Below are 27,496 nucleotides of genomic sequence, written 5' to 3'. Positions count from 1 at the left end.
TTACTTACTGGGAAACCATGGTATTCTTAGTATTTTAAAACTTGTCACAACCTGTGCTAATGTTGGCTTTTTTCTTTCTCTTCCCTGAGTAACTATAATCATCTGAGAATTAGTATTCAGTAGCAGTTTTCTTTTTTTTTAAGCAGAAAACAAAGATATGGCTACTGTGGCTGATGCTCTTGCATGAATCATGGAATTCTAGATTTACCCCCTGGAGCCCAAGAATAGTACAGAATACCTGAGAAATAAACTGAATATGTTGAAGAAACCTAAGCCTGTCATAGAGAGGAAACTTCATTATCCCTGCAGCTACATATATTATGCTATTGAATTTGGGTCAGTTATTGGTGTTATAGTCCTTTTTTGAGGCAAGGGATGGTAGGTATTAACATCTATATCTTCTTCAAAAAGCTAAATTTCTAACAGGAATCGAAGGAGGGATAAAGGTCTTCCTCCATGAAGTTTTCTATTTCACTGGAGTGGCAGGTAGGGAGACAAGCAGAATACAACAGGTGTACTGGTCAACTTTATGGTGGTATTGTTGCTTAGCTGCTAAATCGTGTCCAGCTCTTTTTCCACCTCATGGATTGTAGCCTGCTAGGCACCTCTGTCCATGAGATTTCCCAGGCAAGAATAGTGGAGTGGATTGCCATTTCCACTGAAGATCTCTCCAGGGGATCTTCTCTGACCAGGGAAGGATACATCTTCTGAGTTGGCAGGTGGATTCGTTAGTGCTGAGCCACCAGGGAAAGCCCACTTTTGTATACTAAGAACTTAGTCACAAAATAACTATTGGATACCTACCCTAAGCAAGTTATCACTGTCACATGACACAATCTAAGTTTGGGATTGTCTTAGTGTGACTGAGTGGTCCAATATAGATCCCTGAATTCTAGGTTCTTTTGTCAGCAAGTCCGTTATTATTGTAAGTTCTTTTTATCAGTTTCTTAATTGGGGGGGGGCCTTAATGTTTATTATGTGAAAAGTTATATTATTAGGGAATAATGATCTTTTTTAAAAAAATTCCCCTATTCATTTGGACTTTGCCTCTCATAATTATCTTCTTGGTATTTATACCTTTAAACTAGCAATAGGATAATGTCCTTCTTGGCCCTTTCATATTTAGGCAAAACAAGTTGTTCTGGTGCATATGACTGGGTGAAACTGGCAAATCTCAGGACTTTTGCTCTGGCAACGGAGATCAGATAACATGGCAAATCTGGCTAAATCACCTAAACGTGAGGACTCTGTGAGAAGGTGTTAATGTTTTCACAGGCTAAATCTGATGTCTGTTTTTACCCTACTAGCTTTGTAAAGCACCTCAGTTTACCATCACTTCTGGGGAGCTCTCCAATCTTTGAAGATCTTGGTGAAATATTTTAAAAAGTAGCAACAATGATAAAAGTAAACTACTATTTATTGAGGCAAGTAAAACATTTTATAGCTAAGGTATTAAAGGCTTAGAGAAGTAGTTATAAGATAAATCAGTCTCTTAACCACTAAGTGTTTCCATCAGAATTATCTTAACCATCCAAACAGCAATAGACAATCAATGCAGCATTCACTACCACGGAAATAGTCTAATTTTTTAGGGGTTCTTCCAATCATCTTTCTGATTTAGTATGTAGATAAGTCAGTTTTCTGATGTGAATTTAAAATTTTATGTCATTCCTGTTTAACAGTTTGTCTTCGAAGCCGCCTAATGTTATTGAATTATTTACATTTCATATATAGACTTTTCTCTTTCAAATGGTTATTAAAAATATTAAAGTACTTGAGGCCTCCTCATGGCAAGTTTATCAGAGCAATTAATTTTCAACTAAGTGTTCAGAGTCAATCAACCTTCAACATATAAAGTTGTAAAATACTCCGCGGTCCAGTATTTAAGTACAGCCAACTCAATTAAATATCAGTAAACAAAGTCAATGTCAATGCCAAATATCTCTATATCTCTATCGGGTTTTCGCCTCACCCACTGTTGTAATCCTGCGAAGAATACATTCAGGAACTAATTCAATGCAAAGTAAAAAAACAGGACTGAGGTGAAGGTTAGGCGAACGGGAGAAAAAAAAAAAAGCGTATTTAAAACACTTTTAAAACACCGGCAACACTGGTGTAGTTTTTTAAAATGCGCTGGTAACCCGACACTTCGAAGTGTTTGCTACGGGGGAGACTCGGTCGGCGGTCCCGGAGCCCCGGAGCCGGCCAGAAAGATACAGCCGTGAAAACAAGTTCGCTTCGCCCGGTTCGAGGCGCGGGGAGTCAGCCGTGGGGCGGCTGCGACGTCAAAGCCCGCCGTCCCCGCCCGGTTGTGGAGACCCCAGTTCCACAAGGGGTACAGAAGCCAAGTCCCAGAGGGGAAACAGGAGGCGCAGCCGCCGCCCACCACGACCAAGGCCGTCAGCCCCGCCCCCACCCGCGGGGGCGACCCCTGACCCCCCCGCCCGCGCGGAGACCGAGGCGCTCTGGGTTGCGCCGCCCCTCCCCCATCGCCGAGCCGGCGCGAGTCCCCGCACCTCCCCCGCTCCGGCGGTCTCAGGTCCCCGAGCCACTGTCTCCATAGACCGAGCAGCCGCCGCGGAGCTCTCTGGGGGTTGGAGTCCTCGAGAGGGCCTTTGTGCGCCTCAGAGGCGGAGCCGAGGACTATGACTCCCACAATGCCTCGCGCCCGCCCCCTCGCCGTGCTTTCCGTCGCTCCCAGACTACATTTCCCGGCAGCCCTCGCGGCTCTCCCGCCCTCCCTCCCGAGACACGAGCCGAACTGGGCGTCAGGTCGGGGAGCCGGTCGGGTTCCCGCTCGCCGCCGCCGCCGCCGCCCCCCGCAGCGACTCTCCCGCCTCTCCAGTCGCGCTGGTCGCAGGACCTGCATCGACAACTCTGCTCGGCTGTGGAGCCGCCGGCCCAAGAGTACAGTGTCCAGGACGCGACACACCGACCCCCCCATCATCTCCAGTCGGGGCGACCCCTCCCGGGTCCGCCTTCGCCCTGCGCGGCCGCCAGAGCCCCCGACTCCGAGCGGCCCCGTGGCCCGGCGTCCGCATCCCGGCCCCTGCAGTCCGCGGTCGCCGCCCCCCACCCTGAACATGGACTCCGACTCCTGCGCCGCCGCTTTCCACCCGGAGGTGAGTGAGAGCTGCGCCCCGAAAGCCCCTGAGCGCCCTCAGGCCAATCCGGTGCTCCCGAAGGCGGACCCCCGCCGGCCGAGCGCCGTTCTCCCCTCCCCCAGCTATCTCTCGTCGCCCCCCGGGCGCCCAGCCCCGCCCCCCACTCGGGCCCGCGCCCGGTCTTCCCCGCCCCCCGTATCCTCGGCGTCCCTTCCGCGGGCGTCCGCGTCCTCCCGGCGCCCCTTCCCCGTGGTCACCGCGCCCACTCTCCCCGGCCTTGCGTAGCCGGGGGACCTGTCTGCGCCCCCGGCCCCTCCTCGCCGGCCTGGCTTCCCCTTCCCCGCCCCCGGGGACTCGGTCCGAGCCGCCTCCGCCCTGCGCTCCCGCTTTCCGGAGGAATCACCCACCCCCTCCCAGAGGGGCTCGCGGCCCCCCTCGGACAGGGACTCCGCTCCGCGCGCCCCCGCCTCCTCTAATCCCCCCGGGCCCGGTGGCTCGCGCCCCGCCCCCTGACTCCCGCTCGGCCCCCGCCCCCTCTGGCTAGGGTGGGGGAGGCTCGTCCTTCGGGGTCCCCACCCCTGCGGGGGCCTGAGCTGTGCTCCCACCCCCAGCGCGTTTGCCTCCCCCTCCAGGGCCCCCTCCCCCGAGCTCGGCTCGCCCCGCCTCGGCTCCCCCTCCTTCCGGGGATCGGCCCTCGGTTCTCCCGGCCGCCCCACGTCCCCCGGGGCCCCCGCCGCGGTCCCCTCCCTCTCCCGAAGCTCGCGGAGTCCGGGGTGCGGGTCCGGCCGCCGGCGGGTGGGGGAGGGGAGGCGGCGCCGGGCGGGCTAGTCCGCCGCTCTGCCGCCTCGGGGGCTCGCGGGGCCTGCGAGTCCCGGACCCCGAATCCTGCCCGGCTACTCGTGCCCCCTCCCCCGCGGGATGGGCCCCGCACCTTCCGGGGCCGCTTGTCTGCGAGGAGCGGCTTCCGCGGGAGGGCGGGGAGGGGGCCGCACCGCCATCTGCTTTTCTTACGGGCGGCGTTGGCGGGGCCGGGGCGGCCGGCGCGGTAGGAGCGGCGCGGGTCCCCCGCCCCGGGCCCGAGGGCACCGCCGCCATCCACTCGGAGTCCCGGCTACTGACCCACTTCAGCACATTCCCCGCCGAAATAAAAGTTCTCCCCGCGAGTTTGAGGGCCGCAGCCCTACCACCCAGCCGGAGGGAGGGCGGTCAGTTCTCCCTGCGGGTGGGGGCAGGGTCTCCCCGGCGCTGGAAGCGCTGGGTACCGCGCGGACTCTGCCTCGCCGCTTTCCTGCGCGCCTCTCCGAGTCTGGGCGGCCGAGGGCTGAGGGCAGAGGCGGTTTGCTAGCACCGAGTTGAGAAAATAAAAAGAAGTGGAGCCCTTGGAAGGAGACCTGCGGGCAGCAGGCCGCCCGCGCTGTTTTCTGGGCGCGCTGGACTGAGGGGGCGGGGGTGGTTGGACTGGGGCAGAAGCCGGAGCCCACCCCGTCATCTCCTCCCCCTACTTTCATCCGAGTGGGAAGTGGGCCCCTCGGCTCTGGAAATGTTAGCTGAACTCCTAAGGATGGGATTGAGGTGGGTAATAAAGTGCTTAAAGAAAACCCAAGTAAAATACGCTAGTCAAATGAACCGAAGAAAAGCACAGTTGTTTTGCTTAGTAGCAAATAATCTTTTTCTTCCCAGCTCCTCTTTCTCAGCAGAGAATCAATTCTAGTTGAGGGCGATTCTTAATTGAATGGGGATGGGACACACAAGCCAAAATTTCTAGTATTTAATCTTGAGTATGCAAATGGTTTTGTTGTTCAGTCTGTAAGTCACGTCCAAGTCCTTAAGCCTGCAGCACTGTAGCCCTCCAGGCTCCTCTGTCAGGGGATTTTCCAGGCAAGGATACTGGAATGGGTTGCCTTCTCCTCCTCCAGGGCATCTTCCCCACCCAGGGATTGAACCTCCTGCCTTGCAGGCGGCTTTTAGTGACTGTAATTATATACAGAGTTAGGTTTTCTAAATGATAGCAGGATTGTTTCTGGTTTGTTCTTTGGGTTGGGGGGTGCTTTGTCCCCGGGTGTTGAAGGAGCCAGAGGGACCAGCAGGAAGTGTCTCCTCTGGAGGAGAGAGCCGAGTTGGAGGAGGGGGTCCTCCTGCAGCCCTGCCTGGGGAGGGGTCAGGCGAGATTCAGGTCCAGGATTCCAAGTCTGAGCTCTGCAGGTTGAAAAGTAGTTCACTTCTAAAGTCACTTAAAATACTTCAGCTACAGCAGTTTATCTTCAAAGTGGAAAATTTGTGGCAAAAATGTTAATTATTAGGGCTCTCAATAGGCCTGTAGAAGCTTAATAGATAATGTCAGAAAACGCCACATGAGCACTAATAAATAGACTTTTGTACAGTCTTTTATCTCCTAACCAGTATCCCAGTATTCTTGGCATAGCATCGCATACCTCCTCTTTCAGCCTTCTGAAAATTGTTAATTCTTGACCCAAACTTACCTTATCTTGTTTCTAGAGTATTTGTAAATCTAGCAGTGTGGTTTTGAGTGGCAGACTATGAAAGCTCCAGCCTGTTTAGTATTGTTTCTTTGATGTCACCTGTAAGTGTCTGCTTCCAAACTTGCTCCCTTTTCTCGCTGTTAACAGGAGTACTCCCCCAGTTACAAGCGGCGCAGGACCGTGGAGGATTTCAACAAATTCTGCACCTTTGTCTTGGCCTATGCAGGCTACATCCCTTATCCAAAGGAGGTAATTCAGCACTTCAGAGACCTTGCTGGCAGCAAAACCAGCGTTTTTGACAAGGTGGTGGGTCTGTAAGGGATTGAATGGGAGGACTTGAGCCATAATAGTCAGGCAGAAATCTTTCTTACAGATTTAAGACGAGCCTGGGAAGTGGTTCCTAAAACGGATGGAAAATGTAGACTTGCCTAGAAATGGTTCGATAAACTTTCAAAGTTTGCTTACAGATAATCTAAGTGATATCTTCCTAATGTCCAATGTTTATTGAGAGATTACTGTCACTTAGTTGTGTCCGACTCTTTGCGACCCTATGGACTATACAGTCCATGGAATTCTTCAGGCCAGAATACTGGGTATTCAGAAGGGTAGTCTATCCCTTCTCCATTGGATCTTCCCAACCCAGGAATCAAACCGGGGTCTCCTGCATTGCAGGCAGATTCTTTACCAACTGAGCCACAAGGGAATCCCCGAGAGCTTACTCTGGCTAGGCTCTATTTTGGGCCATTATAATGATATGAAGTAGGAGCTTTTACTTATCCTTTTCATTAGTAGTTTATTTATTTTGGCTGTCCAACATGCCTTGTAGGATCTTAGTTCCATGAGCAGGAATCCAACCCAGGGCCAGCAGTGAAAGTGCTGAATTCTAATCATTGGACTTCTGGGGATTCCCTATTTGTTTCTGTTGTATTTATTTGTTTTTTCTCTTCCATTTTAAAGATGAGGACACTGGGGCACAGAGAGGGAACTCCTTACTCTGGGTACAGGCTCATTGGTGGTGGAGCCTGGGGTTCAAGCAGATCAAAGAGTCAGGCCCAGTCCACCCTGCCCTACCTGGTGTCATTACAGAATCTTCAGGGACTCGTGGCCAGAATCCCATGTAAATTAAGGCATTTTTTCCTTTCTGAGAAATGGGCAGGTGGACCAGCGCTGCCAGGGTGCTCAGACTTCAGGGGCCTGGTTCATACTGTGCAAGGCTCAAGAGAAAGGAATCCAGTATTTTTAGGAGGCCAGATCCCAGCACTGGGTTATTGTTTCCACTGCCAGCTAGGTGGATAACGCCTACATGAATGCTGTTACTGTTTGCACATAAACAAACAGTAGCAGTTTGCTTGATTGACCTGAAGGGACCAGAGACTTGAACTCACTGCTTTGGGGCACAGTAATTACATACTTGGATTTTGGAGTATTTTGAGATGCCTCCAAGTTTTTAAAGAAAAGTATCAGAACATCCTCACCATTAATTTACATTCACTTAATTAAAATGTACATCCTTTGGGAGGACAGTTGGGGGAGATTGTAAAATCAGGAAAGACAAGAGCTTGAGGGTGTGTCTTTGGCACTCCTGTCACAGAAGTGGATTGAGTATCAACTAAGTTCTTGGTGAGGGTTCACCCAGGGCTGGAGGTCCCCCTTGAGGGTTCATGTTGTAGCTGGAAGGACGCACGAAATCCTAGTGACGGTGTTCCTAAAGAATAGCACAGGTGAGAGCTGAGGGACAGGGTCCTGGGGAAGCTCTGCTCAGGGCCAGCTCTTGGTATTGGAGACTAGTTGAAATAATCAGAAGCGCTGTGTTTTCTCTGTCCTTTCAGGAAGTCCCTCTGAGGAGCAGTCCCAGCCCCGCCAACAGCACCGCTGGTACCATCGACAGCGACGGTTGGGATGCCAGTTTTGCCGACATCTCGTCCACCGTGCCCTTGCCGGTCTCTGACCGCTGCTTTGGCCACCTGCAGCCCACCCTCCTGCAGCGAGCCAAGCCTAGTAACTTCCTGCTAGACAGAAAGAAGACTGACAAACTGAAGAAGAAGAAGAAGAGGAAGCGAAGGGACAGTGATGTGCCTGGGAAGGAGGGCTACGTGGGGGGCTTGCTGCAGCTGGAAGCCGCTGACCCATATGCAGAAACCCCCACGAGCCCCACTCTGCAGGATATCCCCCAGGCCGCTGGAGACCCCTGCTCGGGCTGGGACTCCGATACTCCTTCCAGTGGGTCTTGCACCACGGTGTCACCGGATCAGGTCAAAGAAATAAAAACTGAAGGCAAACGGACTATCGTCCGGCAGGGCAAGCAGGTGGTGTTCCGGGACGAAGACAGTACGGGAAACGACGAAGACATCATGGTGGATTCCGGTGAGTGGCCCAGAGGTGGGATGCTAAGAGTGGGGATTCAAGACCCTAACCTTCCCCTTCCTCTGCAGGGGTTGTGGGTTCAATCCCTGGTCGAGGAGCTGAGATCCCACGTGCCTGCCATGAGGTGCGGAGTCTCAATGCGGTGGTTCCTTCCTTGGAAGGGGACAGGGGAGCATACCCCACCACCTTCAGGGGAAAGGGTGTAAGAAGGCAGATGCCGAGATGTTTAGGAAGGGGTGATCACAGCTGAAGACAGCGAACATTCCAGAGCAGTCCTCAAAATGTGAAAATAACATAGCTCATGAATAACCACCTTGTGGGGATTCCTCTTACCACACATTTCAATGCTTTTTGTGCACGTGTGCACTTTCAGAGCGGGAAGTATCACCCTGAGACTTGAAGTTGGTTTCACTGTAGCTCAGCTGCTCCGTCCCTTTGGAGGGTGGCTTTCCTGATGGGAGGGGTTCTGATTGGGGGTGTTGTGAGAGATTTTTCCACTCTTACGTGGTTCTCTGCTTTCAGATGACGACTCCTGGGACCTGGTCACGTGCTTCTGCATGAAGCCATTTGCTGGCCGCCCCATGATAGAGTGCAACGAGTGCCACACTTGGATTCACCTGTCCTGTGCAAAGATCCGGAAGTCCAACGTTCCGGAAGTGTTCGTCTGCCAAAAGTGCCGGGACTCCAAGTTTGACATCCGCCGTTCCAACCGGTCCCGAATGGGCTCCCGGAAGCTGTTTCTGGACTGACTGCTGGAGGGCGAGGAGTTGGAAGGGACTGTGGGCCTGCTGGCCCTGGTCTTAGTTGAGCACAGGACTCTTAGCTCCAGCGCGGGCAGACCCCTGCCGTTCAGGTGCCTACACGAAAGGACCAGCTGTCCAAGGTATAAACTGTACATAGCCAGTGACTGAATAAAATCCTCGTTGGCCAGAGCTGCTGCTGGAGCTGTGGTCTCTGCAGTGGAGGTGGACTGCACACCCAAACGCAGCGGGTTTGGTCCAGCCGAACATGAGGGTGTGTGGTCGTTGTGCATTTTTGCTCTCATTGTTGACAAACTCCTGCCGATCGGAACAAGTGCTGGCTGTTTCTCTTGCTTCCGCTGTGTTGGCGCGAGGAGATGTTGTTTCCCTGGCCTGTTTATGAACCGCCATACGTGTGAACTTCTCCAGTCCGTCTTTTACCATAAGTGTCTGTACAGCAACCATCAAAGCCACTCCTCCCTCAGTGGTTCCCCTATGCCTGTTCCCCTGGGGATGGAGTCCCTGGCCTCACCCAGGGGTTGTGAGCTTGCTAGTGAGCCCCACATTTTCTTCGGTTTGTTAAAGGGGACACTGTGCAGCTGCTTCTCTGTGGAAAGGGGGTTGGGGTCATGGTGGCCCGTGTTCATAACTCAGTTTCCTGTTTTGCACGATGTAAAAAAACCTGTCTTTTTGCACGAAATAGCCAAAAGTATTGGCAGACTTCTGCCTGGGTTCCCTTCCTCTCCAGTTGGCTTTGGAGGGCCTGGGGGTGCCCAGCAAGCTGTTTTCAAGTGAGGGGGCGCCTGGATTCTCTCCTTGTCTCTCCCCCCTCACTTTGTTCTAGCAGCGACATTAAAGGTTAGGCAGTCTCTGGGGGAGGGTGTTCTCCACATAGTTGGGGTAGGGGAGGGAAAATGGGGAGGAAGGCCTCCCTTATGGGTATTCTTAGTATGCCCCTCGTACAGGCTGGCCTGCTGGTTCTATGGGGCAAAGTTAGGACTTTTGAAGCAGTTTTTTGGTTTGAGTTGGTGAGTGAGTGAGATGGTAACGCTGGCCTCCAGGAAGGTACCACTGAACTTTGCAAAGTTCCTTAGATCTAAAGTACGGCCCTGGACCGAGGCGACCCCTGTGCAGGCCAGCTCTGGAGAGGCCAGGGAGTTTGAAGCCCGGCAGGCCTCCACTGGAGGGCCATGTGGCGGGACACTGATGGGTCTCAGGCTTGAGGGAGAGGGGAGGACGTCTGTGTTCCTCGAAACTGACATTACTCTAGCAGTTTAAATACTTGTTCTCAAAATTGTTTTTTTTGTATATTGATGAGTGTGTCTTCATAAACATTATTTCTTATGAAGCATGAAGAGGGAAGGGTGCCCAAGTCAGGCATATTTATTGACATCAAGATGGAGCCTCAGTCTTCCCACAGGGGGACTTCTCTACATGGTCCCCATGTATAGAGCCACCAGGCGGACTTGTGTCCATGTTCTCTCACTGAAGCACCAGGAGGGTTGAACTGTAATTGGCTGATCAGAGCCTGTATTTTGTCCTAGTATCTTTCATGCTTGACCAGCCAACTGCCTTTTTTGTTTTATTTTTAATTCTGTTGTTTCTATTAACACAAAAATAGAGAGAAATAGTTTTTGAAATCCATTTTATTGTGAAGAGCCCCAAGGGAGATGTTCTACTGTAGAGAAAAATAGGAGCTGGCTTAGAAACAACCTTCTCCCCAGACAACTGTCTGGCTCTGACTAGGGCAAAAGTCCAGGAAAAGTTGGAGAGGAATTTGCCAAAGATCTGCACCATGACATTGCCTGTCCTGTGTCTTCACCATGACAGTAGCCAAAGTTTCCAAGTGTTTCTCTCTTAAAAAAAAAAAAACTCCACAGTTTTACAAGTGTGTTTAAGAATAGGTGTGATTTTAGGGTGGAGCTGCCAGTCCTGGCAATTACCATATTGCTCTTAGAAGACTCAGTTCCTGGTGACGCCTCTGGAAGGCATTTGATACTCATCTCGATTTCTGTTTCCTTCATTTGCTTTTGTTCTTATAACAGAGTTATCCCTGTGGGTGGTGTCTTAAGAAGTCAGGACGCCACGGTTTTTCTGTTAAGATTGAGCTGGGCAGCTGCAATCAGCTTTATGCAAATTAGGTATGGCCCATCTCCGGGTTCCTGGTTGGTGGCTGATGGAGAAGGGAGGGAAATTTGTCATCCCCAAAGCAAGACCCTCCCATCGGCTTTGGCCAGGCCAGACACTTAACATCGTTTACATTGTTCTGTGTAATTATAAAGTTTATGTGTATAAAGCGAAGCTGTTTCTGTGAAACTGTATATTTTGTAAATAAATATATTGCTACTTTGAGGTTCATGTCTAGCTTTAGGTGTTTGTGTTCTATGCTGAAGGATTGACCCTTCATCACCAGCTCCCTAAATCATGGTTACAACAAGACTTGGGAAGTTAAGAGTCAGTTTGGTTTAGCAGGATGAAACATTCTCACAGCCCTTAATACACTTTTCTAGTAAATTCTCCAGAAACAAACCACAGCATGAAGAGACATGAATAGCTTTCACAATTTCTTCACATTGTGCATTAGCTTAAATCCCAGTGAGTGGTTAACCTGCATGGTAATAGCTGCAGCCATCTCTAAGCTTATGCAGGTGGGATTAGAATCTGCCCTGTACTCATTCTCTCCTTCCACTTGGGGGTCCCACGGGGCTGAGCCTGTTCTGTCAGCTGTGTCTGCCTGCCTAGCTAATCTGGGACCAGCTAATGGTCAACTAGTACTTTGTTCTGTGACGTTGGAGCAGCTGAAATCTATGAATCAACACCTACTGAAATCTTGAAAATACTGGTCTAGGTGGCCGGTGAGCCTGCCTTTAGTTTCCAGTTGTCCAGAACTGGGTGGGTGGGTGTGGATTTTGGAGGCTCAGAGCAAAGAGGAGGGTGACGTTTCAGCATAACTAGGGTAAAACCTGCATCGGGGATGTCCGGTCTGAGCCGGGCGTTGAAGCACCCTTTGACGCGGTCGCAGGCACTGCGTGCATGGGATGCTGGCTAAGGAACAGCCAAGCCCGCCTTCACTCACCAGCCTCCCTGCAAGCCCCGCCCCTCCCGGAGGCCCCTCCTCTCCTACTGGCCTCGCCCCTCTATCGAGGGCCTGTCGCCTGCACGCCCCGCCTCCACCGGTCAGCCCCTCCCCGTCCCATGACCCCGCCTCTCCCGGAGTCGCTGCCGCGCCCCGCAGGCCCCGCCGCCGCCATCTTTGTTTGGGGCAGCCGGGCCTGGCGTCTGGAGATGCCGAAGTCGTGCGCGGCCCGGCAGTGCTGCAACCGCTACAGCAATCGCAGGAAGCAGCTCACCTTCCACCGGTGAGGGGCGGGGGCACCGGGGAGCGCGGGGGCCCGCCTCGCCCAGGCCGATGACCGCGGCCCCCGCGGAAGCGCCAGGCCTGGCGCGACAGGCTTGGGGACACCCGAGCCGCTGCCTGACCGCCGGGAGGCCAGAGGACTTGCGGCCGAGCCCTTTGCGGAGGGGCGGCGGCCCCCCGGGGAGTGGCGAGGTCCCGGTCTAAGAAGCCCGGCACCAGCCACCTCGGCCGCCTGGGCGCGCAGGGAGACGGTCGGAGGGGCTGAGTAACCTGCCCGCGGGCGCACAGCCTCTCTTGGGTCGGGGGAGGCGGTGGCGGGCCTGGAGCGCGCTCAGCGCTGCGCCCTTGCGGTGACTTGGCATGCGTCCCCTCCGCGGCCCAGGGACTGTGCAGCCTGGGACGTAGTTAAGTGTGCAGTATTTGCTGCAAGATGAGCGATGCTAACCACCCTTAGGTGTGCGGTGCGCTGCGCGCTCTGCTCACCTCTCCTGGTCTCTAGTCGGGAAGGAAGGGCGTGGTGGAGGAATGAGAACTTTCAGGCGGGTGGGGGCGCGGGGCCGGGACGCGCGACCTTTGCTGCAGCCGCAGGAGGATGGTAGGACTTCTGGAGTCTGTCCCTGCGCGCCCCGCGCACCTCAGGTGTGGGACCCGGCCGAGTGCGCGGCCGCTTGCACATCGATGGGTAGAGTGTTGCATACTTTCTTGCGGGTTCCAGCCACAGCGCCTTCCTCCATCCTCTTGAGTGTGACTCCAAAGGGCTGCGCTCTGTTCATCTACACTTCGTCTTCTCCTTTAAGCGTTTTCTTTTTTAACGTGAGTATGTCTATTGATATGTAACACGCCTACGGAAAAGTGCACAATTTATAAGCACACAATTTAACCAAGTGAACACCCGGTGTGACTGCCAAGAGTTTAGAACATCGAAGCCCCCAGGAGACCCGGAAACGCACCCTCTTCCAGCCCCTCACTCAGTCCCCAAGGGTAAGGCCTCTGTCAGAGGGGACTGCCTTGGCCTTTTTGGAGCCTCACTAAATGGAGCCACACGCTGTCCTTTTTCCTGTCCTTCGCTCATCACTGTGCTTGTGAGTCCTTCATGTGGCCCGAAGGAGCCGCAGCAGTTCATCCTTTTCATCTATGTGTAGTGATCCAGGAGTATATTTACTCCAACCAACTTGTTCTACAGTTGAAGGGCATTTGGGCCCCTCTGTTTTTTGGCCATCATGGGTACTAGACTTGGGGCGTCTTTGCTGGGTCTTGTCTTCCAGCGCCTGTACCCCACCACGCCCAAAATTAGCTCGGTCAAGTCCCAGCGGCCCTTCTCTGCAGCCTGTGACACAGGCCCTTGAGGCCGTCTACCACCTGGCTTCTGGGACACCTCTCGGCCTTTCCTTTGTCACAGTGTCCCTTCTCAGTCTTCTTGGGTAGATTCTGCTTATTTCCAACTCCAGACAGATGCTGGAGCACTTCAGGGTGCCGGCCATGCCGCTGCCCCATCCCTGTCCACACTGGCTCCCCAGGGCAGCCATCTCACCCAGGCTTATGGCCCTTTTACATGGGGATACCTGCATGGTGACAACTCCAGACAACTCTTGTCCCCCTGCCACTCAGCTTCAGTACGTGGACATCTAAAAGGCACCTGAAATTTAACATCTCATGTATATTAATAAAACCAACCTGCTGACGGCCACCCCCCCTGCCGCCCCAAGCTGCCCTTCCCCCACAATCTTAGCACTTGAAAGTCCTTCCTCTGCTTCTTAGCCCACAGGCAAACTTCTCTGCCTGGCTTTCATGATGCACCCCAGATCTGCCACTCATCATCCTCTCCAGCTCCACCTCGGCCTGAGCTTCCAGGAAGCCCCTTCTGACAGTGGCCTGCGTCGTCTTCTTGCTCTGTGTCAGCCAGACCTGCCTCATTGGCTCTTCACACCCTCGGGCCTTTGCACTTGCTCTTCCTTCTGTTTCCGTGTAGCTGTTCTGTGTCGCACTTTCTGCAGCCTCTGCTCCAGTGTCGCCTCCTAGGTGGCCTTTCCCAACCACTTCCTATTCTATTCTTGCATGGTCCGTGACTGTCTGGTGTACTGGCTGACTCCTTGCTCTAGATTGTAGGTTTCAAGAGGGTGGGGTCACTTCCCCTCCTGCTTCCCCACACAGGAGCAGGAATGGAGGCCTGCCTGGCAGATGTGGCTCTGGAAGCACCTCACTAAGGCTCTGGACACGTTCATGGTCTCAGGTATCCTACTAAGGGTGCTGTCAACAGCCACGATGGAAGCTTCCCGACATGGAAGGATGTGTCCTGTTAAAACACAGGACAAGGCTATTGAGTTTTCCAGGCTGTCCAGTAAAATGCCGGGCAGGGATGCCAAAGGTCCCTGGGACCCTGAAGGTGTATGTTTAGCCGCGCAAGTCCCTTGTGCCTCCTTGCTGTGCCCCCAGGTTCCCGTTCAGCCGCCCGGAGCTGCTGAAGGAATGGGTGCTGAACATCGGCCGGGGCGACTTCGAGCCCAAGCAGCACACAGTCATCTGCTCCGAGCACTTCCGGCCCGAGTGCTTCAGCGCCTTTGGGAACCGCAAGAACCTCAAGCACAATGCAGTGCCTACAGTGTTCGCCTTCCAGGGCCCCCCACAGGTGCATGGCCGTGGGGGTCCCCCACCTGGCAGTGGGGTGGGCACCGGTGTCATCTGCGGGGTCAGCAGAGGCTGAAAACTGTCAGGCCCCTAGGTCCAAAGCCCAGGGCCCTCGCCTGGACCTGAGCTTTAGGAAATCTACAGTTCAAAGCTGCCTGAAAAACAAGTCACTTCATGATGGGTGCTACGGAAGCAGCTGATGGGGAGGGGGCCAAGAGCTTATTTCTGCACTTCACTTTGTGGGGCCTCACTTGGGCTCGAGGGAGGTGAGGACTTTTCTGTCCCGGGCACAGGAGGACGATGGTGGTGGAGTGCTGGAGGGGGACAGGGACAGCGGAGCGAGGCTTGGTGGGGGCAGGATCTGGGCGTGCTCAGGAGCAGCAGCAGCTCAGGCCTTGTGGAGGGTGCAGGGCCAGGTGGTGACAGGCCTGGACGGGCGGTAGTTTTCTTCAAAGGAGCGGAGGGCTTGACATGCAGGGATCTCAGTTTCCCAACCAGGTATTGAGCCCTTGCCCCCTGCAGCAGACGTGCAGAGCCCTAACCACTGGGCAATCAGGGAAGTCCTGGACAGGAGGTGGGTTTTCGGGGGGAGGCCGGTGGGGAGGGACGTGACTTCGGAAGGTGCCCTCTGGAGGCTGGTTCAGAGGCCACTGTGGCATCGCAGGTGAGGGTGGTCATGGTGGCCTGAGCCAAAAGTGGGTGTCATGATGAGAAGATGGAGCAGGCCAACTTTGGAGACCGGTTGGGTTGAGAAGGAGGTGATCTGGGGGCTAGAGGGGTCCCTGATTCCCTGAGGAGACGGCCTTGTGCACGTGGAATTTGGCTTCCTAATGGGATACCAAGGCAGACATGTCTGTGGGGCAGGATGATACAACAGGACAGTTGGAGCTGGAGCCCTGAGATGGCCATAGTGAATTTTACAAATCCTTACTGTGCCGTGAGTCCCAGAGGGAGGGCCGGGGCGGGGCATGGGCTGGAGCCTGCGAGGCAGAGCAGACAGAAGGCCTGCAGATACCCACACTGGTATCAGGAAGGGGAGAAGGGAGCCAGTGGGGGCCGTGGGCTCCAGGCTGGGGGGCATTAGGCCTCTGCCCTCGATCCTCGTCCTCCTGCTCATGCAGCCTCACCAAGTCCAGGTCCCTGCCACCGTACATCCCCTCCTGCTCCTCAGACTCTCTGGCAGCTCCGAGCATCTGCCCAGGGGACGCTCCTGGAGGGCTGGGCTCTGCTCCATGGCTTCTATTCCCATGTCCAGGAACATTGCTTGGCACAAAGTAGCTGCTTAAGGGAGGAGCTGTTGGTTCTTTCTTTTAAATGTGGAAGGCCTTTTGTTTTACTTTATCATGGTAAGAACACTTACCCTGAGATCTGCTGTTTTAACACACACAAAGTGCGCAGCACAGTACTGTGGACCGCAGGGATGTGGCACCAGGGGGCTCTGGAAATTACAGTTCACTGACCTGAAACTCCCCTCGTGGATCAGGAACCCTCCACCCGCCCTGTTCAGGGTGATGACTTTCATGGCATTTGTAGGAAACTGCTCCACTGTCAGTGATGACATGTTAACCCTAAGGGAGACGTTTGTGGTCCTTCCTCTAGTGCTTGGCTTCAGTGGGTCTCTGACCCAAGGTTTGGGGACTGTGGAGAAGGAGGGGCACTGGTGGATGGTGAGAGGAGAGCTGGGCTGGGCTGAGCATGGGGACAGAGGTAGGTGAGGCCTGATGGACCCTCTGGTGCAGATCTCCTGTGCCCACCCTGGGGCCTGTCCACAGGAGCTCTGCGTCTCTTGCAGCTGGTGAGGGAGAACATGGACCCTACCGGCCGGAGTGGAGACGCCACCTCTGGGGAGAGAAAGGTGAGTCTGCCCTACTGGTCATGAGTGTCCCAACTGAGCTGCTGCGCCTTCCCGCCAGGCTGGCCCACTGGAGCTCATCATGCTTTCCATACAAGTCAGGGTTTGGATTCTGTTTTTGTAGAGAAGGAGAAGCCGAAGCCGTCCATGCCTCCTCCCTGTTCAGTATCAAGCAGTGGCAGCCAGTCACAAGTCTGGCTCCTGCTCATTTCTAAGGGTTTGGCCCCAGGCTGTGTAGGAGGCTGGCTGTCCTGCTGGTGCCCTGGCAGCCCCCGTGTAGTGTGAAGGGACTCCTGGCAGGATAAATAGCAGCTGGGGAGGACCCATGAACGGCCGGTTCCGCCCTGTCTTTCCAGGTCCTCCCTGAGCCGGCGTCCCGGGAGTGTGGCCTGGGGAGGAAGATGGACACTGAAGCTGAAGCGCTGCAGCCGCCCCCTGAGGTTGGAGGCCCAGGAGCACAGGTGAGGCCGGGCTGGGCGTGAAGGCAGCACGAGACTGGGCTCAGTCTGAGGGGATTTGCTTCTAACAGAATGAAGAAAACTGGTGCTCGAACCAGAGCACCAGCCTGGACCTCAGACTTTACCAGAACAGCTGCGACCCAGCAGTTCTGGGTGTCAGGGGAGCCCCCTTGGCCTCAGGTCCCTGGCCCCTGCTCTGGTCCCTCACTGACCTCTGTCCTCAGGTCCCGCCACACACACCAGAAGCCTCTGGGGTCCCTGGTCAGCCAGCTAGCCCCCCAGAGCTGAAGAGGCGCCTCCCCACACAGCCGTCCGATCACAGCTATGCCCTTTTGGACTTAGACGCCCTTAAAAAAAAACTCTTCCTGACTCTGAAGGAGAACGAAAAGCTCCGCAGGCGCCTGAAGGCCCAGAGGCTGGTGATGCGGAGGATGTGCAGCCAGCTGCGTGCACGCCTTGCGGGGCGGCCAGGACTCCAGGCCAGGCCTCCGCTGGGGCAGCAGAGCTGAGCTGCCTGCTGGGCCCTGTTGTCTGAGCCTCTGAGAGGAGGGGCCATGGTCTCCAGACTCTGGCTGTGGACCTTTTGGTCCCACTTTGACCCTCAGGCCAGCACCACCTCAGGTGGGAGTGTGGTGGCCCCAGGCGGGGAGGAGGCTGGGGCCCTGAAGAGGACACCTTGGCTCTCCCTTCAGGAGGTGACAGCCCAGCTGCCTCTCTAGCACAAGCTGGGTGAGTGTCCTTGGAACCACCCCGGGCCAGTGTGGCAGACCATGTCCTTGAGGGGCAGGTGGGCCCCGGTTGGGGTGGGGGGATGTGGGGCGCTAGCTGACCCTAAGGCAGCGAGGTGTCCCCTCCATCACCTGGACGGCTGGCTCTGTCCCAGGAGTACCTCTCTGCACGGCCAGTATGAGTGAGCAACGTAATAAAGTGTCTTCCTACCCCGCGTGCCGCCTCCTTTATTTAAAAGTGAGTGAGCACTGGTTTGAGTTCTGAGCATGGTCACAGCTGAGACTGACTTCCTGTTTCCTGCCGAGGGGCTAGCAGGGCGTGACCATCTTTGACTTCCCAAAGAAGTTGCCTTTAATTAAAACGAAACAAAACAAAAACAACCTAGCCTGTGATTTCAACTCTGGACTCAAAAATTGTCAGGCAAATGTCTGGCAGAGAAAATACCCCCAGCCTCAAGTCAGGTCTCAGTTTGAACCCTGAGAACAGAGGGTGGGACAAAGCCTGTGAGGAGGCAAGTCCCTCTGCCTGCTGGCTCCTAAAATGAACACACAGACGCATACAGACACTGCCCCCGGCTTTCAGGAAAGGTTTATTGTGGTAAGAGCGTGTCCCCTGTTCAGTCCCTGTTCAACAACAGGAAGGGACGGCCTGCCAGGAGGGGCACAGGCTGTGGCCAAGGTCGGACTCCACTAAGTTGACACTTATTGCACGATTTACATTCAGAGCAGCAGCTCCTGCAGGGAACTTTTAAGTGGAGATAAATATTACAGAATTGGACGACCTGAACTACCTTTAAACACTGGAGGAAGGGGGTTGTGGGTGACTTCTCCGGTACCGATGTCAGAAGCAAGGCCTGATTGAACAAGAACCGCATGGAGGCTGCCTGAACCCCGAACAGCCAGGCGTCTGCTCCTCTGGTGACTGTTCACCAGCCAGGCTGGGCAGGAGGGGCCTGGTCCTGAAGTATTCTGCATCCACAAAAGAGGCGTGTGAAGGAAGGGCTTCCTGGGAGGAGACACCCAAATGGGTACAGGCAGCCCAGAGGAGACGGACTGACTTGGTGTGGGAGCAGCAGTGCCACCTGCTGGCAGCGAGCAGGGAGGGGCCCGCAGGAACCCGCTCTGACATCTCCGGGCTGCGTGGACTGAGCTGTGTGGGGGAGGGCAGAGGCAACGGGCTTCTCATGAGGACACAGGTGGCTCCTGGGACCGGAGTGACATCCTCTGTCCCAAGCCAGGTGCCAGTGGAATGACTTGAGAAGTTCTGGGAGGGGACGAAGGAGACTTAATTCCCAAAGCCACTCGTTCTCAGGTAAAAAGCAGATTTATAAACCCACACCATCCTGTCCAGATTCACACAGTCACATTTCAGCAGGAAGGTGACTCAACAGGCGCTCACTTGATCCAGAGACTCTGCTCCTGGGAATGGCTTCCCTCCTTCCGTTTTGTTTTCTGTGTTCAGTGTGGATTTTAGGAAAGGTAGCTCACGGTCACAGGCATGAGGGCGAGGTGTTCATAAATACCTCATGGCAGACAAAGAGCTATGGGTGGCTCAGCGGGCTGAGGGACCCTGAGGCCCCGGGGGCCGGGCCTTCCCTGCGGGGACATGATCCTTGGGAACAGACTCGGGCCCAGCTGCGGTTCCGGTCCTGGTGGGGTTGCCTTGGGGCATCTGTGTGTCCCTTCACATAATTGAGCCGGTACCACTTTCTATGCAAATATAAAATAAACATCTGATTGTGGGTTTTTTCCCCTGCTTCCAAAATCTGTTGACTCCTGGGGAAATTCTTTTGCAGCCCCTTTTGAATCTGGGTTCTCAAGTAGTTTATCCATCAGTATCAATTCTGTGAGCTGTAAAAGAAAAGACAAAATCAGTGCTTCTAAAGGCAACTGTTTCCACGCACTTAGCAGGGATCAACCAGGGCCTGGCCAGAGGCTGGGCCTGCAGCTGGGCACAGGATAAGCTGCCAAAAATCATTGTGTTCTTGAACACAGAGGAGCCGCTGGGTCTGCCTCATACCTAGTCACCCCGGCTGTAGTTTCCAAGAGCTCACTAATTCCACCTGGTAAAGGGCTGACACCTCCCTCAGGGTGTCATTTCCCAGGTCTGTGTAGGTCACGATGCCCAAGCCTATGGCTCCCCGGCCAAGGATGGAAGAAAGGCAGTTGTCGCCCCCCCACTGAGGTCCCCAGGCCCGTCTGTAGGCAAGGATAAGTGACAGCCAGGGGTAGCTACTCACACTGCTTTGGTATCCTGAGTGCCTCGCTGTCGAGCGCCATCACCTGATGTAGTACCCCGCGGAACTGGTAAAGCACTTTCAGGTTCTTCTCTTCACCCACACACGGGTCATAGAAGCCGGGCAGCCCAGCCTGCAACAGACAGATTCTCACTGGAGATGGGCATTTGAAGCCCAGTGGCGCTGTCGTCTGTATCTGCCCGAGGGGCAGCGTGGACACTGCCCACGAAGGACACAAACCTGGGAGCCTGAGTACAGCAAAGAGGATTTTAACAAGCTGCCTACTTAGTCCTAGACTTGCCCCACTGCCACACTAAAACACTCTCCATCTTCAAGGAAGCCCTGCCGAGGACGCAAGACCAGGAACCCATTCAGGGACCAGGACGCTCTGCCTGAGCTCCTCTGTGCTTTAATTCACCTCTGGCACACACCTTGCCCCCCCCGAGCCTCCGGTGTACTACAGGCAGACCCCTCCTTCTGGAACCAGGCAAGGCACAGGGTGTGAGCTCCCAAAGGCAGGAGGTATATTTTGTTTGCTGCTGTAACTGGCACACAGTAGGGGCTCAAAAAACAGACGGCAATAAATGAAAGGACAGATGGATGAATGAATGGATGGACAGACGAGTGGCTGGCTCGCTGGCTGGCTGAAGTCAACCGCTCCAGTGTGGCTGTAACCTGGGTCCTGGGCCGCACCCCGCACAGGGAACGCGGCAGCATGATGGGTTCCGCTGCAGTGACATGGCCCCTTGGAGGGTCCCTCTTCCCCAGATACCCCTCCCATCTACCCCGAGCACCCACCTTAGAGGCCTCAGTGAGGATGAGCTTGGAGTCCTTCACCAGACACTGCAGGGGCACGGTCACGTCGATCACCTTCACCTTCTCACTCTTCTTGCTCTTGTCATTGACAAATTTCCCGTACCAGGCGTTGACGATGATGAGCCCTGAGGACAGGCCTGGTCAGGGCAGGGCAGGGCAGCCTTGGCAGACAACCCCCGTGCAGCCTGGCTGCAGGAGCCATGTTTCCTGTGGGAACCCAGCACCCACCCCGTCCTTTAAAAGAGGCCAGGCCTGCTCACCCATTCTGGACTCTTCGGCCTCGATTATTCTTCGGACAGATTCCTGCATCAACCGAACCTGCAGGGGACAAGGACGCTACTATCAAGGCCTCCCTAGGCTCCATCAGAGTCAGGGCCACGTGCCTGGTGCCTGTCGGTCCTGCTTGTCCATTTCTCGGGACATCGCTGCTATTGCAGTCTTGGAAAAACAATTCAATCACAGGAAGAAAGAGGACAACACCCACCACTTTTTAAAAAACCTGGTTATGTCTTTGCAAGGTAATGGTCAACTCTTCAGGGCACAGACAGACGCTCCCAGCGCTGCATCCCACAGGCAATAACGTAAAGACTAGATGACCAGGGAGGCTGTTGGGGAAGAAAAGCCCAAGACCCAAGCCCCCCGAGACCACTCTGCAGGGTGTGAAGCATGCCCCCCACAGCCCCGGTTTAAGAAATGTGGACGAGAAAGGATGGGACATGGGTGCGGCCTGTGCTCTGCACGATGGGCAGGTCCACGCTCAGATCCTCACAGGGCAGAGGCCTGGAAGGGAGCCGGTGACACAGCACTTACGGCAGCTTCTGCCTCTTGTTTCTTCTGCAGGATGTCGGTGGCTGTGCTTTCCCTTTGCTTCTCCAGTTCCCTGAGGCGAGGAAAACACAAGCCACGTGTGAGGAACGTGGGGTTACCAGCACGGGAGGCCACGGTGCCCCAGGCTGGACCTGCACCCTGCAAACAGCCTGTAAATTTTACTGTGTTACCAGTTCTAGAACTTTAAATACTATTTCCAAGACAAGTTCAAGCAAATCTGTTTGCCCCCAGGCCTGCGCAGCTGTCCTGTGGTCCCCAGATGGCTCTCCCCGACCTCAGTGGGAGGAGGACTCCTCGTAGCAGTAATCTCAGGAAAGGGGGAGAGGGTGAGAATCTCAGGAGATGCCCCCAACCAGGCATTACCACAGGACACCCTTGGCAGGGACAAGGCACACTTCCTTGTGATAAAATACACGTATTTTCCTCCCAGCAAAGCACGGGGACCTGGGCAGCACACACGTGTCCTGGCAGCCTTGGCCCAGCACATCCTCTGCTCCAAGCCTTCAGTCTGCTGGGGAATTAGGACCCCGAATTTAAATGAATCAGAGGCTGGAGGCGCCCCAAGAGCCTTCCTTGGGCTCCTCTCTCCCCAACTAAGTTCAGTGATCTATTAAATGAGATCATTGTAAAGTAATGAAGTTAAACCTCCTCTTAGGTTTAATGCTGTGCTAATGGATCATCTCCAAGAAACTGCAAAATAAATTACATCTAGATGACTTCCAAGACTGTAGTTAACATGGGCCTTGTTTGTAGGAACTCAGAGCCTGATCTTTTTGAATTCAATGCCAGGCAAAGAAATGGTTAGAATGAGAAAATGGAAGACTTCTCATTTCTGTGGTCATGGCTTACAGTCCCAACAGTTTGGTAAACTAACTCTAATTCTTTCTGAAAGTAGGAAATGTGGGTAGACGGGAGCTAACCCAAGTGTCGCCAACAGTAGTAGTACTACTACTGATATCAACTATAATGCTCACTGAGGACCTGATGTGACTGACTCCTCAGTGAGCACTGTCCACCTATAGCTTAGGTGGTTTCCCTCACAGCCCTGTGGGGTGGCTGCTACCCTCTTCACGTCACAGATGGGGAGCTGGGCACAGGGCGGTTCGGCCCCGTACCCGCCAGTGCTGAGAACTCACTTCTCCTTCTGAGCCCTGAGGTAGGGTCTGATGACCAGGCGGTGCAGGGCGAAGTACACCACGAGCGGCCCCACGGTGGCATAGAACACGGCACTAGGCAGCAGCTGGTCTGTCAGGTGGACGGGGAAGAAGTAGGTCTGACTGGCCCTATTTAACCTGGGAATAGAGCAAAGCCGAGTGCCCACGTGAGTCAGGTTCCCAGGGAAGGCGGCGGGGTGCGGCGCCGGTGTCCCAGCCCCAGGAAAGAAACCTCTTGACACACAGGACCTGGGGAGGCGGAACCCAGTCTGCACGCCTCACGGTCGTCCCCCGAGTGGGCCTCTAGGTCTGGCAGAAGAAAGGGCTCGATACCCGCTGACCGCAAGCAGCAGACTCTCACCCAAGCAGAGCAAACATGGCCCGGGGAGGCAGGGGTGGCCACTCCTCCAGACATCCTGTCAGCTCTCAGTGACGGCTGAGTGGCTCCCACTGGCCCAGTCACCCCACAGACATCAACTGTGAACTCTTGACCAATGTGACCCACACCCTCGGGGACCAGACAGCAACCGAGGGCAGAAGCACCAACTGGCACTGGTGAGCTGCTGGACTTTTTAAAAAAAACAGCCTTTAGCCTGAAGGCAATTCTCAGTCTATACCACAATGGATGATTACAACTGCAAAGAAATCTGTAGTCCTACTGAAGAATTAGAGTTCAGAGTCTGGGGCAACTATTGCGTCTGGGAAGAGGGGGGTCCCCCCAAAGGGAAGCCCCAAATTCTCAGTGTGCCGGAGATCCCCAAAGGATGCCTGGTGCTGTGTTTTGACTGTTGCTACATGGGTAAGCCCAAGTTTGCAGCCAGACTTCACCCAAATTTTAAAAGGAAACTTTCTAAAAGGAAACAAAAATTAACACTTAATACAATACCAACTATGCTACATACCCAGATACAATGAGAAAAAGATAATGAAGAGCGATCTCAGATGCTGGAGCCAGCAGATAAGGATTTTAAAGCAACTATTTAAACTCTGCTCAAAGACAGAACATATTCATTGATGGTTTAACATCAGATTGGAGATGAGAGAAGAGTAAGAGAATTTAGTAGAAATGATCCAATGTGAAGAACAAAGAGAAAAAGGATTGAAGACAAATGGGCAGAGCCTCAGAAACCAGAGGTTTAGCAGAGAAGTAATTAGGGCCCCAGAGAGGAGAGGATGATTAAAACTGCAAAGAAATATGCACTCCTACTGGACCGAAGAATCAGAGCCCAGAGTCTGGGGCAACACTGCAGCTGGGAAGAAGTATATTAAATATTTAATGAATTAATGGCCTAAAAGTTGCAAATTTAATAATTCTACATAAATAAATACATCAATTTATAGAAGCAAGAAGTTTAGCAAACCCCAAGCAGCAGACATAGAACAAAATCACGTGTAGCTACACTCAGGTGCTGAGAAACAAGAGTAAAAAAAGTTGAGTAACCGGGGGGAAAATAAACAAAAGAGACATCAGAGTATAAAGGTTCAAAAGACCAATGACTTGTCAGGAACAGAGGAGCCAGAAGAGAGCAGAACACTGAGAGAGCACTGCGAGAAAACTCCATCAACCCTGAACCCTGTACCCAGCGATAAGACCCTTCTGGAGCGAAAGCAGCTCCAGAAATGATGAAGAATGCTCAACACTAAAAGGAGAACTCCAACAACCCAATAATGAAACAGACAAAAGATACGGATAGAGATTGCACTTAAAAGAAAAATAAAATGGATGTCAAATGAGCACTTGAAAAGCCAGGCAACATCTCAGACAGGAGATAAAAGAGAATCAAGAGGACCACAACGGGACACACCTACACCACCTGCTAAAACAGGTGAAATTTAAAAAAAAAAAAAAAAAAAGAACTGGAACTCTCAGAGCTGCTGGTGGGAAGGGAAGATGAGACCGCTGCTTTGGAAAATGGCTTGGGACTCTCTTGTGAAGTTAAACACAGCCTTCCACACGACTCGGATCACCAGGATATTTACCCATGAGAAATGAGAACTTGTGTTCACACAAAACTTGAATATGAATGTCTGTACAGGCTTAATTTGTAACTTCCTGAAGTTGGAAGCAAGTGAAGTATTTACACAACACATAAACCGTGGCACATCTATGCCATGCCGCACCCAACAGCAACAAGGAGGACCACACTGCTGATGCCTGCAACAGTGTGGATTATCTCAAATGCACGATGCTCCTGAAAGAAGCAGAGGCTTCACCTTGGATGACTCCAATTATGTGGCATCCTGGAAAAAGGCAAAAATATAGGGAGCGAAGGCACACCAGGGCTGCTGACACCTGGAAGACCACACAGGGGCCTGAGGGCCTTTGAGGAACGATGGAGATGTCCTCTACACCCTACCTGTGATGGCACTTACATGTAAAAAACAAGATGAAACACAGCAGGTAAATCCTGAGCGGTCTCGTCACAAGGGAAAACAAATTTTTTTTTTCTATTTCTTTAATTTTGTATCTACATGAAATGGTAGATGTTCACTAAATGTGCTGTGATACTCATTTCATGATGTATGTAAGTCAAATCATTATGCCATACACCTTAAACTTATAAAGCACTGTTTGGTCAACTATATCTCAGGAAAACTGGAAGTGAGAGTTGGACTATAAAGAAAGCTGAGCGCTGAATAATTGATGCTTTTGAACTGTGGTGTTGGAGAAGACTCTTGAGAGTCCCTTGGCCTTCAAGGAGATCCAAACAGTCCATCCTAAAGGAGATCAGTCCTGGGTGTTCATTGGAAGGACTGATGTTGAATCTGAAACTACGCTACTTTGGCCACCTGATGTGAAGAGCTAACTCACTGGAAAAGACCCTGATGCTGGGAAAGATTGAGGGCAGGAGGAGAAGGGGGCGACAGAGGATGAGATGGTTGGATGGCATCACCGACTCGATGGACATGAGTCTGAGTGGACTCCGGAAGTTGGTGATGGACAGGGAGGCCTGGCGTGCTGCGGTTCGTGGGGTGGCAAACAGTCAGACACGACTGAGTGACTGAACCAAACTGAAAACTGGAAGGGAAGAAAAAACGGGATGAACCAGAAAACTGGAGAAGCCCTGTATTTATGAAAGAAATTGAATTCACTATCAAAAGTCTTCCTATAATGAAAACTCAGGCTTGGTTGATTTCACTGCTAAAGTCTATGAAACTAGGGGAAAAAGCAACAACCAAGACCATTCTCATACAAATTCTTTCATAAAACAGAAGAAGGCATAATTCCTAACTCATTTTATCAGGCTGGCATACCTTGGTCCAAAACCTGATAAAATACATAATAAAAAGACAATTATAACTGGCATCCCTTAAAAACAAAGATTCAAAAATTCTTAGTAAGACATCAGCAAATCAAGCAATATATATAAAGTATCACATGTCATGATCCAGTGGAATTTGCCTCAGGAAATGTAAGGTTGGTTTAACATTCAAAGATTAGTGTGATTTGTCAAATAAATACAGTATAAGTTAGCAAAGAGCAGCTGCTATTGCTGAACTGAAGTGCCTTCCAGTTATATTTACCAATATAACTCGGACAATGCAGCCTATGGACAAAGAGGCAGGCTGGCATCCTTGGGACAGGAATTCAGTTCAGACTGTGTAATGTGACTTCTGCCAGGGAGGAGCCATTTACAACAGAGGACAGTGCCTCACTGGAGGTCCCGATGTGGGAGGTGGGGGAGGAGAAGGGACTGGCATGCAGAAATCTGCCGGCTCCGTGTTCTTTATTAAATCCCGGGCATCTTCACGTTTCAGGTTAGAGAAGTGCCTGACGCCAGCTGTGGCTATGGGGACCTGCCTTGGCCTCAGCTCCATAGCCGAGCTGTGGCCTGCATCTTCTCGCTCATGTGCTCACAGAGTCCCTCTTCAGTGCTGGCTGTGTCCTTGGTGGCAGAAGCACAGAGAACAGACAAAATGGACTGAGTTATGGCGCTCTGAATGAGGGCTGGCGAGGGACGGATGGCTTGTCAGACGGAGAAGGTACAACGGAGAATAAGAAACAGGCAAAGGGGAAGTAGACAGCTCGGGGCAAGGTGAGGGCCACCAGTTTTGATAGGGTGACGAGAGATGGTTCTGGCAATCAGGTGACACGTCAGCAGAGACCTGAGGGAACTGAAGGAATCAGCCGTGCGGCTCCCTGGGGACTGGAGTGGGCTTGGTGTGCTCCCGAAGCAGCCTGGAAGCCAGAGTGAATAGGGTCGGGTCGGGGGCAGAGAGGAGAGTGAGGGGCTCGATCCTGTGGGCTCTGACGGGGCCAATTTGCCCTGAATTGAGGGAGTCCCTGAGGGCCTTAAGCAGAAAGCTGTCAGACACTGGCTTAGATTTTAAAAGTCTATGGAGAGCAGCGTCCCGAGGGAGGAGACTGGTCAGGAGGACATGAGCAGTAATTCAGACCGGAGATGGTGGCCACAGACATTGTGAGAAGCGGTCAGACTGAGGATATGCTTTCTGAGGAGAGAGGATGTTAAGCTGGGAGACTGGGAGACTCGCTGGGAGACTCACTCCCGGCTTTCTGGCCAGAACTGGTGGAAAAACAGAGCTTGAGGTGCCGAGAGGGGGCGGACTCCAGGCCCAGCAGGCTGTGAAGGACGCACATGACCGAGGGCGGGGGGGCATGGGAGTGGAGGTGTGACATTTGTGACGCTGTGAGGTCCCCCAGGAGAGCTGTGGGGAGGGATGAGGGATGCACGGGCTGGAGCTGGAACCCTGAGCACTGTGTGAGCATCACAGAGCCCAACAATGGTGAAG

The 27,496-nt window shown here is 53.4% G+C and overlaps 3 protein-coding genes across 4 annotated transcripts in view; 2 read left to right on the top strand and 1 right to left on the bottom strand.

Annotated features, from left to right (window-relative positions):
- The first annotated feature begins 3,068 nt into the window (after positions 1-3,068).
- PHF13 (PHD finger protein 13) lies at positions 3,069-9,541 on the top strand. The gene is made up of 4 exons (XM_068986459.1): positions 3,069-3,122; positions 5,732-5,833; positions 7,414-7,948; positions 8,471-9,541. Exons 1-4 carry the CDS (start codon positions 3,084-3,086, stop codon positions 8,695-8,697), a joined length of 903 nt encoding a protein of 300 aa, XP_068842560.1. The 5' UTR covers positions 3,069-3,083; the 3' UTR covers positions 8,698-9,541.
- Positions 9,542-11,958: 2,417 nt separating this feature from the next.
- THAP3 (THAP domain containing 3) lies at positions 11,959-17,775 on the top strand. 2 transcript variants are annotated; one of them, XM_068986267.1, is made up of 5 exons: positions 11,959-12,047; positions 14,480-14,672; positions 16,464-16,526; positions 16,880-16,984; positions 17,206-17,775. In XM_068986267.1, the coding sequence occupies exons 1-5, from the start codon at positions 11,974-11,976 to the stop codon at positions 17,488-17,490; spliced, it is 720 nt and encodes a 239-aa protein (XP_068842368.1). In that variant the 5' UTR covers positions 11,959-11,973; the 3' UTR covers positions 17,491-17,775. The 2 variants fall into 2 exon arrangements, with proteins under 2 accessions (XP_068842368.1, XP_068842367.1); XM_068986266.1 differs by lacking the exon at positions 11,959-12,047 and having other exon boundaries at positions 14,368-14,672; positions 16,411-16,526.
- Positions 17,776-18,297: 522 nt separating this feature from the next.
- The window catches only part of DNAJC11 (DnaJ heat shock protein family (Hsp40) member C11), a 67,538-nt gene continuing 58,339 nt past the window's right edge, over positions 18,298-27,496 (bottom strand). Inside the window, exons 11-16 of the mRNA XM_068986001.1 lie at positions 22,727-22,882; positions 21,573-21,642; positions 21,023-21,080; positions 20,745-20,887; positions 19,950-20,079; positions 18,298-19,560 (exon numbers count right to left, since the gene is read on the bottom strand). Coding sequence (XP_068842102.1) covers positions 19,535-19,560; positions 19,950-20,079; positions 20,745-20,887; positions 21,023-21,080; positions 21,573-21,642; positions 22,727-22,882 — 583 coding nt within the window. The 3' untranslated portion in view covers positions 18,298-19,534. The remainder of the gene's footprint in view (positions 19,561-19,949; positions 20,080-20,744; positions 20,888-21,022; positions 21,081-21,572; positions 21,643-22,726; positions 22,883-27,496) is intronic.

Source organism: Capricornis sumatraensis, chromosome 14, assembly GCF_032405125.1.
Source record: "Capricornis sumatraensis isolate serow.1 chromosome 14, serow.2, whole genome shotgun sequence".
NCBI classification, from domain to species: Eukaryota; Metazoa; Chordata; class Mammalia; order Artiodactyla; family Bovidae; genus Capricornis; species Capricornis sumatraensis.
Note: the sequence above shows the minus strand (reverse complement) of the source record. Positions and strands in the feature narration are given on the sequence as shown.